General features: G+C 42.6%; 1 protein-coding gene across 6 annotated transcripts in view; it reads right to left on the bottom strand.

The window, feature by feature from the left end:
- sorcs1 (sortilin-related VPS10 domain containing receptor 1) overlaps positions 1–14137 on the bottom strand; it is a 664251-nt gene that overhangs the window by 295280 nt on the left and 354834 nt on the right. For all 6 annotated transcript variants that reach the window (XR_009816964.2, XR_009816965.2, XM_061977167.2 and 3 more), the window contains exon 4: positions 1798–1956. Coding sequence is in view for 4 of the 6 variants with exons in the window: in XM_061977167.2 (XP_061833151.2) it covers positions 1798–1956 (159 nt within the window). In the remaining 2 variants the exon portion in view is untranslated. The remainder of the gene's footprint in view (positions 1–1797; positions 1957–14137) is intronic.

Here is a 14137-nt window from a genome sequence, read left to right as displayed (position 1 = left end):
TCAACATTATTAAGGACAAGTGGTAGAAAATGAATTATTAATCTACTTGTTCATTTACTGTTAATATCTGCTTACTTTCTCTTTCAACATGTTCTGTCTACACTTCTGTTTAAATGCAATAATCACTTATTCTTCAGTTGTTTGGATGCTTTACATTAGTTCACAATTTGGGTATCAATCCGATACCAAGTGGTTACAGGATCATACATTGGTCATATTCAAAGTCCTCATGTGTCCAGGGACATATTTCCTGAGTTTATAAACATAATATATACATTTTTTAAAAACCAAAAAAGACGGTTGCTTAAAAAATATTGACAAAATCACAGTAGTATCGACTAGATACTCTCCTGTACTTGGTATCATTACAGTGGATGTCAGGTGTAGATCCACCAATGGTGTTTGTTTACATTTTGATGCCGGTGAGCTACGGTGTGTAGTGAAGCATGTTTAGCTATTCCGCGTCCTGCAGGGATGATACTTGTAAGAAACGTACTTTATTTGTCGCCATGGAGGCGAGGATTAGTGATTTAGAAGTAGCTAAAACACTGCCGACTGCGGCTGGATATTAGCCGCTAGCTTGCTAGCCATGTCTTAAAGCACCTCTTCCTGAGGGCGTTTCAGTGTTATAACTTCACCTTTATCGTTAGTTTTTAAGCCAAAATAAGTCAGTTCTCCCTTTTCTGTCTACACACTGTGTCTGCTTGTAAGTACTCCGTGATTGTGCGCTGCCGAACATGCTCCTCTGCTCGTAAAACCAGCAATGTCATGACCTGACGACGACACGCTGTCATGCCCGTTAAAAAAAGGAGTGCGGGCGGGGACTGGTACTTTTTAGGGGGTGGTATAGTACCGAATATGATTCATTGGTATTGCGCTACTATACTAGTACCGGTAAACCGTACAACCCTATAATATATATATATATATATATATATATATATATATATATATATATATATATATATATATATATATATATATATATATATATATATATATATTAAAGATGTCCGATAATATCGGCCTGCCAATATTATCGGCCGATAAATGCGTTAAATCGGAAATTATCTGTATCGTTTTTTGTTTTTTTTTAATTAAATCAACTTAAAAAACACAAGATACACTTACAATTAGTGCACCAACCCCAAAAACCTCCCTCCCCCATTTACACTCATTCACACAAAAGGGTTGTTTCTTTCTGTTATTAATATTCTGGTTCCTACATCATATATCAATATATATCAATACAGTCTGCAAGGGATACAGTCCGTAAGCACACATGATTGTGCGTGCTGCTGGTCCACTAATAGTACTAACCTTTAACAGTTAATTTTACTCATGTTCATTAATTACTAGTTTCTATGTAACTGTTTTAATATTGTTTTACTTTCTTTTTTATTCAAGAAAATGTTTTCAATTTATTTATCTTATTTTTTTTTTTTTTAAGTACCTTATCTTCACCATACCTGGTTGTCCAAATTAGGCATAATTGTGTGTTAATTCCACAACTGCATATATCGGTTGATATCGGTATCGGTAATTAAAGAGTTGGACAATATCGGAATATCGGATATCGGCAAAAAGCCATTATCGGACATCCCTAATAAATATATATATATATATATATATATATATATATATATATATATACACTTGTATAAGTGTTTTTTTTCTGACATGATTTTAAGTCGGCCAGTTGTCCCATTAGTTTAACTTTATTCAAAGTGTGTTGCCATAAACAACAACTAAAATCATACAGCGTTTGCCCAGCTGAGCACGAGCCGATTCATTTACCTTTTGCTCATGGCTGTAAGCCAGAATCCAGTCCTCTTGCTCGGGGTGGAAGAGCAGGCTGAGGATGTAGAAGTTCAGTCGGTACTTCTGGTACGTGGCTCCTTCGTCAGAACTGATGAGAAGACTGCTCTCCACTTCAGGATCAGTTAGCAGCATGATCTTTGGAGACAAGTACAAACACGTGAATTGCAGGGATACGTCCTCTTTTTTTACAGTCGGTCCTTTAATGATGTCGGGGAACATTAGGGCCGAGACCATACTTGCCAACCCTCCCGGATTTTCCGGGAGACTCCCGAAATTCAGCGCCTCTGCCGAAAACCTCCCGGGACAAATTTTCTCACGAAAATCTCACGAAATTCAGGTGGAGCTGGAGGCCACGCCCCCTCCAGACAGCCTGTTTTCACGTCCACTTTCCCACAATATAAACAGCGTGCCTAACCAATCACGTTATAACTGTAGAATGATCGAGGGCGAGTTCTTGGTTTCTTATGTGGGTTTTTTGTTAGGCAGTTTCATTAACGTCCTCCCAGCGCGGCAACAAAACACAACAACAGCAGTCACGTTTTCGTCTACCGTAAAGCAGTTTGTCTGCCGTAAACAGCAATGTTGTGACACTCTTAAACAGGACAATACTGCCATCTGCTGTACATGCATATGTGACAATAACATCTAGGGCTTTTAGAGAGTGCACAACTGCGCACACAACAAGGAGACAAAGCAAAAGAACGAGGAAGATACAGCCGTGGCGACGCCGACGACGAGTAAGATGAAGAAATACGCTTGTAAGTTGCAAGCCGCAGCTGCAATTGGACCTGGATAGCCTCCGGGAAGAAGTAGTGGAAAATAGTGACAGAGAATAGAACAAGGATGGACAATTCAACCCTTAACTCAACAATGAGATGAGTGTTATGTGTGTGTATATGTGTAAATAAATTAACACTGAAATTCAAGTATTTCTTTTATTTATATATATATATATATATATATATATATATATATATATATATATATATATATATATATATATAAATATATATATATATATATATATATATATATATATATATATATATATATATATATAATAAAATAAATATATATATAGCTAGAATTCACTGAAAGTCAAGTATTTCTTATACATATATATATATATATATATATATATATATATATATATATATATATATATATATATATATATATATATATATATATATATATATATATATATATATATATGAAATACTTGACTTGGTGAATTCTAGCTGTAAATATACTCCTCCCCTCTTAACCATGCCCCCAACCCCGCCCACGCCCCGCCCCGCCCCACCCCCCCACCCCCACCTCCCGAAATCGGAGGTCTCAAGGTTGGCAAGTATGGCCGAGACAGAGTTAAGTAGTGTAGTTTGCACATAATGCAAAACATGTATGCTCTACAAGAGGCTGTTTGCACCGCTCGTTATCCACACGTCTGCTCTTCATTCATTGCTTAATTGTTACTGCTTGTGCTCAGTCAGGCCTTTAACACTAATTTCCCTAGAGGTTCATTTTTTCAAGCTAAATGTCTGATGTATATCTGCTAAAACCTGACAAGGACCTACATTAAAGAGGCTTCAAATTAAATTTTTTAAATAAAGACATATAACAAGAACACCACCATCTAATTTATGTTACCGTTGGTGGTTTAACAGAATATTGCCAAACGTATTTGGCCACCCATCACTTGGCCCGGTGTATACAATCTAGCACTTGGAGACTGTTTCGACAAATATTTGTGAAAGAATGGGCCGCTCTCAGTGATTTCCAGCGTGGAACTGTCATAGGATGCCACCTATGCAACAACAAATCCAGTCGTGGAATTTCCTCGCTCCTAAATATTCCAAAGTCAACTTTATTATAAGACAAGTGAAGCATTTGGGAACAACAGCAACTCAGCCACTAAGTAGTAGGCCACGTAAACTGACAGCGCATAGTGCAAAGACTTTCTGCACAGTCAGTTGCTACATAGCTCCAAACTTCATGTGACCTTCCAATTAGCCCACGTACAGTACGCAGAGAGCTACATGGAATGGGTCTCCATGGCCGACAGCTGCATCTAAGCCATACATCACCAAGTCTAATGCAAAGCGTCGGATGCAGTGGTGTAAAGCAGTCTCCACTGCTCTATGGCGTAGTGGGTAGAGCGGCCGTGCCAGAAACCTGAGGGTTGCAGGTTTGCTCCCCGCCTCTTGACATCCAAATCGCTGCCGTTGTGTCCTTGGGCAGGACACTTCACCCTTGCCCCTGGTGCCCCGCTCACACTGGTGAATGAATGATGAATGAATGATAAACTGGCAGCCTCGCTTCCATCAGTCTACCCCAGGGCAGCTTACCACCACCAGGTGTGAATGAATGATGGGTTCCCACTTCTCTGTGAGCGCTTTGAGTATCTAATAATAGAAAAGCGCAATATAAAATCTAATCCATTGTTACTATTATTAGAGTACAGTGGCGACACCTTCTCTGGACTGATGAATCACGCATTTCAGATCTGGCAATCTGATGGACATGTCTGGGTTTGGAAGTTGCCAGGAGAACGGTACATTTCGAACTGCATTGTGCCGAGTGGGAAATTTGGTGGAGGAGGAATTATGGTGTGGTGTGGTTTTTCAGGAGTTGGGCTTGGCTCCTTAGTTCCAGTGAAATTAACTTTTGTCAAGACTTGGTCCTGGGTGTTTGCTTTTCCGGAATGCAACGGAAAGTTGGCTTGGGCGAGACGAAAATGTGAGTACATGATTGTTTATTACTATCAAAAAAAGTACAAACGAAAAGTGCGCACAGTGGCGGAGAACAAACTATGAAACCAAAAGACTATAGCATTAATAAACAGAAACTTACTTGGCTTGGACTAAAGTTGCAGCATGAAAGATGGACATGAAAAAACAAGTGTCAGGAATGTGAAGAGCATAAATGTGGGATGTCGCCAGAAAGACAAACTGAAAACAATGAACTTAATACTACAGACATGATTAGTGAAAACAGGTGCGTGACTGAAAACGTGAAACAGGTGCGTGACGTGACAGGTGAAAACTAATGGTTGCTATGGTGACAAAACAAACAAAAGTGCACAAAAACTCCAAAAACAAAACCGAACATGACAAAACATGATCACACAGACATGACAACTTTAAATGCTCCAATTCCATGGGATGGCACTTCAAGTTCATATGTGCGTAAAGGCAGGTGGCCAAATACCTTTGGCAATATAGTGTATATAGTTGATATTATTATATTGAATACAAATTGTCCGTCAGCCAGTCACTTACCGCTGTCTCATGCGAAAACTGACACAAACAAAATGATTCCAAAATGGATGCTATCGTTGCAATATAATAACGCTTTAGTTGCATTCTAACTTGGATTGTTTCCCAGTGCGGCGAAGACACAACAAACTCCCTTCTTGTCTCTCATGGACACACACCTGTTGTTGTTGACTTTGGACTGACTGGCAAGAACACCAAGGCAGGCTTAGACACACACATGCATCCACAAAAAAATATGCGCCACACACACATACCCCACCCCCCATCCAACGCCCTTGACGCAAATCCCTTAGGGCATGGGTGTCAAACTCTGGCCCGCGGGCCAAGTTTGGCCCGCCGTGTAATTTCACTTGGCCCTTGAGGTGATATCAAATTAACACTATCACTGGCCCGCCGATTATATATTGCGGCGGTGCCGCGGTAACACCGCATTCACCGCTAATTCTAATATCTGTGTTTTGTAGCGTCATGGAAGAGTAGTGTAGTATTTTGTAGCGTCCCGGAAGAGTTAGTGCTGCAATGGATTCTGGGTATTTGTTCTGTTGTGTTTATGTTGTGTTACGGTGCGGATGTTGTCTCGAAATGTGTTTGTCATTCTTGTTTGGTGTGGATTCACAGTGTGGCGTATATTTCTAACAGTGTTAAAGTTTTTTATACTGGCACCCTCAGCGTAACCTGTATCCCTGTCGATGAAGTAAGCGTTGCATTCACTCGTGTGTGCGTACAGAAGACGCACATATCTTGAGACTGGGTCTGAACGATGTTAGAATGGATGAAAAGCGGACGTGACGATAGCTCTAAAGTACGTTAAAGGCAGTGCATTTAAGGCACGCCCCCAAGATTGTGGTCCGGGTGGACGAGATATAATGACTGATGAACACCTTTGTTCGATAATGAAGGTTGCCTCAGCTCAAAGCCTGAGCCCCGACATTAATGAACTAGCATCCAAGAAAAGATGACAGGTATCTGGCTTGGGCACATCAGATTATATCAGTGTGTTGCAAACTGAGCAGTTTAAAGTCCTGAATGGTTTGTTTTATTCATTGTTATTTTATTTTCAAATGTATTAGCCTGTGGAAAAAGTTAATGTTGATATTTACCTCAGAAGGCTGCAAATAGAAAAGAGGCATTCAATTTTTATTTCAATTGTATTTGATATGCCATTGATATTTTTTTAATTATTATTATTATGCATGTCACTATAAAGTTATATAAGCCTTGATTGTTCAATATTTAATGCAAAACTTGTTTGGGTCCCTATTAAAAGGTTCATTTGTTCAACCTTGGCTGAAACTTTGTTCAGTTTTTAAATTTTGGCCCACTCTGTATTTGAGTTTGACACCCCTGCCTTAGGGGTAAGAGACGGCTGGGCAGCGTCTGAAGAGCTGCAGCCTGTCGACCGTAGCCCCCACTCCCTTCCTTCTGTTGCAAGTCTCGAAATATATGTTGTTATATGTATATGTGCTTTGCTATGGAGTTGTTTTCTCACTCCAGACTGGGCCCCCTTAGGAGCCCAGTCTAGATTGTATTTTTTTACTCATCCTCCCCCATCGTTTACCTTTTTTCCCATCTTTTACGGGGTGCCTTGTGGCGACCCATCAGCGTCCCTGTTCTGTAACCATGTACACTGTTTGTTTGTCTAATCTTGAACATGTTTAAGCTGAAAACAAAGTTTTGTTGTACTTGTGCAATGACATTAAAGACCTACCGACCTACCTATTCCTGTTGAACCAGTGAATACAATAATACACTTTTCCAAGCGGTCCGCTCCCTGTATGATCAGTGTCAGAGCTTGGTCTGCATTGCCGGCGGTAAGTCGGACACGTTTCCAGTGAGGGTTGGACTCCGCCAAGGCGGCACTTTGTCACCGATTCTATTCATAACTTTTATGGACAGAAATTCTAGGCGCAGTCAAGGCGTTGAGGGGATCCGGTTTGGTGGCTGCAGGATTAGGTCTCTGCTTTTTGCAGATGATGTGGTCCTGATGGCTTCATCTGGCCAAGATCTTCAGCTCTCACTGGATCGGTTCGCAGCCGAGTGTGAAGCGACTGGGATGAGAATCAGCACCTCCAAGTCTGAGTCCATGGTTCTAGCCCGGAAAAGGGTGGAGTGCCATCTCCAGGTTGGGGAGGAGACCCTGCTCCAAGTAGAGGAATTCAAGTACCTCTGAGTCTTGTTCACGAGTGAGGGAAGAGTGGATCGTGAGATCGACAGGCGGATCGGTGCGACGTCTTCAGTAATGCGGACGCTGTATCGATCCGTTGTGGTGAAGAAGGAGCTGAGCCGGAGGGCAAAGCTCTCAATTTACCGGTCGATCTACGTTCCCATCCTCACCTATGGTCATGAGGGTTATGACCGAAAGGACAAGATCACGGGTACAAGCGGTCGAAATGAGTTTCCTCCGCCGGGTGGTGGGGCTCTCCCTTAGAGATAGGGTGAGAAGCTCTGTCATCCGGGGGGAGCTCAAAGTAAAGCCGCTGCTCCTCCATATCGAGAGGAGCCAGATGAGGTGGTTCGGGCATCTGGTCAGGATGCCACCCGCATGCCTCCCGTAGTAGGTGTTTAGGGCACGTCCGACCGGTAGGAGGCCCAGGGAAGACCCAGGACACGTTGGGAAGACTATGTCTCCCGGCTGGCCTGGGAACGCCTCGGGATCCCCCGGGAAGAGCTGGACGAAGTGGCTGGGGAGAGGGAAGTCTGGGCTTCCCTAAATAGGCTGCTGCCCCCGCAAACCGACCTCGGATAAGCGGAAGAAGATGGATGGATGGATGGACTTTTCCAAGCACTGCTTTTATAGCATTGTCATATTTTTACTGTTGGCCCTGCGATGAGGTGGCGACTTGTCCAGAGAGTACTCCGCCTTCCGCCCGATTGTAGCTGAGATAGGCTCCAGCTCCCCCCGTGACCCCAAAGGTAATAAGCGGTAGAAAATGGATGGATGGATATTTTTACTGGTCTATATTATGAGTAAACAATCCTGTCATGGATTACACATACAAATACCGTATTTTTCGGACTATAAGGCGCACTTAAATCCTTTAATTTTCTCAAAACTGGACAGTGCGCCTTGTAACCCGGTGCGCCTAATGTATGGAATAATTTCGTTTGTGCTTACCGACCTCAAAGCTATTTTATTTTGGTACATAGTGAAATGATAAGTGTGACCAGTAGATGGCAGCCATACATATGAGATACGTGTAGACCACAATATGATGACAGTCGCACATAAGAGATACGTGTAGACTGCAATATGACTCAAGTAAACACCAAAATGTTATATGTTCCATTGAAAATATAGAACATTACACACGGCACTCTGAAATCTATCAAAATGTTTTAGTATGACTTTGGTAAGCAATGTAGCCGCACCGCTTGATGGATTGTACTGTGCTTCAACATACGAGTATCACAGTGACGTGCAGTCACTAGAGGCAGGTGAGGCGGGGCCTCACCTGCAATCATGGAAAGAAAAAAAATGTAAAAAGAAAAAAAAAAAATTAAATTGTTATATGTATCCAGTGATTGTACTAGTTATTTTCCATTTAACTTCACCAGTTTTAGATTATTTTTATTCAAAATCGCTGAATTTTCACATTTGCCGTTCAAATACTGAGAAGAGACGGTGCGGTGAACAACAGCCAGTTGAGGCACGTCACTCAGTGCCTCAACATGGATTCCGGACTCGGCTAACTGTTGGCCTGCTGTGCAGTGAGACCGTATTGCTATATAAATTATATTATACATTTCCATAGTTTAGTTAGCTGAGGTGTATAATGTACAGTGTATTTTGTCAACAACTGTATGTGTGTAACGTATTTCTTGTGCTGAGCGATCATAAAACGGCTGCAAAAGACGCACTGGCTGAGGCTCGCAGTAATCCCGCCTCCTGCACCCCCGCTGTAGAATTGTTATATCAACTAAAGCCCACACTTAAACTTTCCACGTGCAAGATTGAATCTATTTAAAAAAGTTATTTCATAAGAAGCCAAAAAGTGCAAAAACAATAATGTTCGTGTTGGAGGAGTTGTGAATGACTGCAGGGCCACAACATTAGGTACATGTATCTAATTCACAACTCCTCCAACACGAACATTATTGTTTTTGCACTTTTTGGCTTCTTATTAAATAACTTTTGTAACCTATTTTCATGGGTTTTTCTCTTTGTGATATTAATTTACTGTTATGCGCTGTTATACAGTATATGCCTCAGCTCTTATTTTGAAGGCGCTAAGAGCGGAAGTGATGACGGAGTGGAGCGGAGGTTTTTGAAAGAAGGTAAATAAAGTGGTCCTCGTGTAAACTGGAGCCTCCGTGTTTGTTATTTTTTAGTTTCATACAGTATAGGCGACATTTATAAACCCTCGGTTACACTTTTTTAAATAGATTAAATCTTGCACGTGGGAAGTTTAAGTGAGAGCTTTAGTTGTGGACTTCATTTATAAGTAAAGGTAAGACCATAATAACTTTTTTTTTTATTAAATGTGCTTTTTTGTGTGCTACAGTTAAAGTTAAGTTAAAGTACCAATGATTGTCACACACACACTAGGTGTAATGAAATTTGTCGTCTGCATTTGACCCATCCCCTTGTTCACCCCCTGGGAGGTGAAAGGAGCAGTGGGCAGCAGCGGCGCCGCGCCCGGGAATCATTTTTTGTGATTTAACCCCCAATTCCAACCCTTGATGCTGAGTGCCAAGCAGGGAAGAATGCTGGTATGAGCTTTTGAACATAACCCGTTAACTGCTGCCAATCAAATGGTGAATAAGATACTCTTTAGGGTTCATATGTTTGTAAATCTGACTGTGATGAAGTCAGTGCCTCACCAGCCATCAACCTCACCGCACGTCACTGGAGTATCATTATGGTCTGATACCACTTTTTCATGATCGATCTGATACCAGTACCTTAACGTTGTATATCTGCCCATACCAATGCAATATCTTTTTCCCCTTCTTTTTTGTTACAGTAATAGATTTGTATGCATTTAAAAATATATATTCTGCCTCGCCAAAGTCCCAAATCAAACTGATGTTTTTTATATCCATTTTTAACATGAATTGATTAACGTGGACTTAAACAAGTTGAAAAACGTATTCGGGTGTTACCATTTAGTGGTCAATTGTACGGAATATGTACAATCTACTAATAATATTTTCAATCAATTAATCAATCAAAATACATAGCTTTCTAACATCTTCTTTGATAAGTCACCACACGCTGCAGCATATTTCAAATATTCAAAATAAAATGGAATAAAGTAAAACCTTGGGCAACATTTTAATATCAGAGTCTTACAGTAAACACAATTCAAATTCAAGTGTGGAGATATTTCACAATCACTGTGGCTTATACTTCACTGACAATAGACATTGACATAACTTGGCATACATCTACTTGAAAATGAACAATGGAACACAGTACCAGAACCTACTTGCTTCTGTGACCTTCTGTCACAGTCTCGTTTTGTTCTCTGACTTCAGACGCAGGCGGCGTGGGTTCAGTACCCACTCAGGGACGTTGTGAATGGGACTGGTTGTCTGTCTCTATATCTGTCTTGTGATCAACTGGGAACCAGCCCATAACAGGAAAAATGATGGATGGATTCCCTTCATTCACCAAATAACAAACAAGAACAATCCTCAGTCCCTCTGGGATGTTACAACCACGCCATTTCACGCAAAATTCCAAGAACGCCCCGCAAATTATACGCGGCCTCGCAACTTTGTCCAAAGCCCGCAACTTCTCTGCACTTTTGGCCAGTCAGCGATTAATTATTACTAATAATTCCCCTAGGTTAGTGATTGTCAAAGTACACAGGCGACATCTATTGGTCCATCCATCCATCCATCTTCTTCCGCTTATCCGAGGTCGGGTCGCGGGGGCAGCAGCCTAAGCAGGGAAGCTCAGACTTCCCTCTCCCCAGCCACTTCGTCCAGCTCTTCCTGTGGGACCCCGAGGCGTTCCCAGGCCAGCCGGGAGACATAGTCTTCCCAACGTGTCCTGGGTCTTCCCCGCGGCCTCCTACCGGTCGGACGTGCCCTAAACACCTCCCTAGGGAGGCGTTCGGGTGGCATCCTGACCAGATGCCCGAACCACCTCATCTGGCTCCTCTCGATGTGGAGGAGCAGCGGCTTTACTTTGAGCTCCCCCAGGATGGCAGAGCTTCTCACCCTATCTCTAAGGGAGAGCCCCGCCACCCGGCGGAGGAAACTCATTTCGGCCGCTTGTACCCGTGATCTTGTCCTATCGGTCATAACCCAAAGCTCATGACCATAGGTGAGGATGGGAACGTAGATCGACCGGTAAATTCAGAGCTTTGCCTTCCGGCTCAGCTCCTTCTTCACCACAACCGATCGATACAGCGTCCGCATTACTGAAGACGCCGCACCGATCCGCCTGTCGATCTCACGATCCACTCTTCCCTCACTCGTGAACAAGACTCCGAGGTACTTGAACTCCTCCACTTGGGGCAGGTTCTCTTTCCCAACCCAGAGATGGCACTCCACCCTTTTCCGGGCGAGAACCATGGACTCGGACGTGGAGGTGCTGATTCTCATCCCAGTTGCTTCACACTCGGCTGCGAACCGGTCTATTCAGGGGTACTGGAGAGGAGGCTACGCCATCTATTGGTACGCCAAATAATCACCTAATTACATATTGTAATGACGTGAAGGTTTATCAGCCTTCTATGGAAATTGTTACAATCTGAGTACTGACAAATAATCAAGACACAAACAGAACCGTCGTACTCCGTCATTTCTATCATTCAACACGCGTGGATATATCTATTTCAGTACAATGTTTAACTTTTATGTGGAATACATTTTATTTGATTCATTATGTTATGTTATGTTATTTTCATTTATTATGCGCCCCCCAACCAACTGTTACATCAGCCCGGGGCGCAGCCCGAGTGTAGAAACAAAAAAACAGAAAAAGAGACCGAGACACACAAAGGAATCTAAACTAAACATTTAAGACTCACAATGAACACATGAATCAAAAGTAATCTGCGGTAAAAAGGTGAGTTTTAAGCTGTGCTCTAAAAGAGTCCAGAGTGGTGGCGGACTTAAAGGGGAACATTATCACCAGACCTATGTAAGCGTCAATATATACCTTGATGTTGCAGAAAAAATACCAAATATTTTTTTAACCGATTTCCGAACTCTAAATGGGTGAATTTTGGCGAATTAAACGCCTTTCTAATATTCGCTCTCGGAGTGAAGCAATCCGCCATTTTCTCAAACACCGAGTCAAATCAGCTCTGTTATTTTCCGTTTTTTCGACTGTTTTCCGTACCTTGGATACATCATGCCTCGTCGGTGTGTTGTCGGAGGGTGTAACAACACGAACAGGGACGGATTCAAGTTGCACCAGTGGCCCAAAGATGCGAAAGTGGCAAGAAATTGGACGTTTGTTCCGCACACTTTACCGACGAAAGCTATGCTACGACAGAGATGGCAAGAATGTGTGGATATCCTGTGACACTCAAAGCAGATGCATTTCCAACGATAAAGTCAAAGAAATCTGCCGCCAGACCCCCATTGAATCTGCCGGAGTGTGTGAGCAATTCAGGGACAAAGGACCTCGGTAGCACGGCAAGCAATGGCGGCAGTTTGTTCCCGCAGATGAGCGAGCTAAACCCCCTGGATGTCTTGGCTCACACCGTCCCTTATGCCACCGAAGATGATCAAGAGAAGAATATCGACCCTAGCTTCCCTGGCCTGCTGACATCAACTCCAAAACTGGACGGATCAGCTTTCAGGAAAAGAGCGCGGATGAGGGTATGTCTACAGAATATATTAATTGATGAAAATTGGTCTGTCTGCACTCTCAAAGTGCATGTTGTTGCCAAATGTATTTCATATGCTGTAAACCTAGTTCATAGTTGTTAGTTTCCTTTAATGCCAAACAAACACATACCAATCGTTGGTTAGAAGGCGATCGCCGAATTCGTCCTCGCTTTCTCCCGTGTCGCTGGCTGTCGTGTCGTTTTCGCTTGCATACGGTTCAAACCGATATGGCTCAATAGCTTCAGTTTCTTCTTCAATTTCGTTTTTGCTACCTGCCTCCACACTACAACCATCCGTTCATCAATACATTCGTAATCTGTTGAATCGCTTAAGCCGCTGAAATCCGAGTCTGAATCCGAGCTAATGTCGCTATAGCTTGCTGTTCTTTCCGCCAGTGTTTGTGTTGGCTTCACTATGTGACGTCACAGGAAAATGGACGGGTGTTTATAACGATGGTTAAAATCAGGCACTTTGAAGTTTTTTTTAGGGATATTGTGTGATAGGTAAAATTTTGAAAAAAACTTCGAAAAATATAATATGGGTTATACTTGTATAGCGCTTTTCTACCTTCAAGGTACTCAAAGCGCTTTGACACTACTTCCACATGTACCCATTCACACACACATTCACACACTGATGGAGGGAGCTGCCATGCAAGGCGCTAACCAGCACCCATCAGGAGCAAGGGTGAAGTGTCTTGCTCAGGACACAACAGACATGACGAGGTTGGTACTAGGTGGGGATAATAAGCCACTGGGAACTGATTTTTAATGGTTTTAATAATTCTGAAATTGTGATAATGTTCCCCTTTAATATTCAGGGGGAGCTTATTCCATAACCTAGGTGCCATCACTGAGAAAGCACGGTCTCCCTTTGTCACCAGGTTTGACCGTGGGACCTTCAGGGTCATCTGGTTGTCCGATCTAAGGCAACGACCAAGCCTGGAGCTGGTGGGTTGGTCCAGGAGATCTTTAATGTAAGCTGGGAAGAGACCATTGAGCGCTTTGAAGACATACGTGTCGATCTTAAATTTCACTCTACGCTTCACTGGGAGCCAGTGGAGGGAGGAGAGGATGGGAGGAATATGTTCCCTCATTTTTGCACCTGTCACCAGCCTGGCAGCTGCATTTTGTACTAGCTGCATGCTATTGATGGTATTTTCGGTGACCCCAGCATAAAGGGCATTGCAATAGTCCAGTCTAGAAAAGATGAGCATCAACACGACCCTCCGTAAGTCACTGGGGGAG

This window comes from Nerophis lumbriciformis, linkage group LG16, assembly GCF_033978685.3.
Source record: "Nerophis lumbriciformis linkage group LG16, RoL_Nlum_v2.1, whole genome shotgun sequence".
In the NCBI taxonomy this organism is placed as follows: domain Eukaryota; kingdom Metazoa; phylum Chordata; class Actinopteri; order Syngnathiformes; family Syngnathidae; genus Nerophis; species Nerophis lumbriciformis.
The sequence above is the reverse complement of the archived record's forward strand: the minus strand, read 5'-3'. Positions and strand labels throughout refer to the sequence as shown.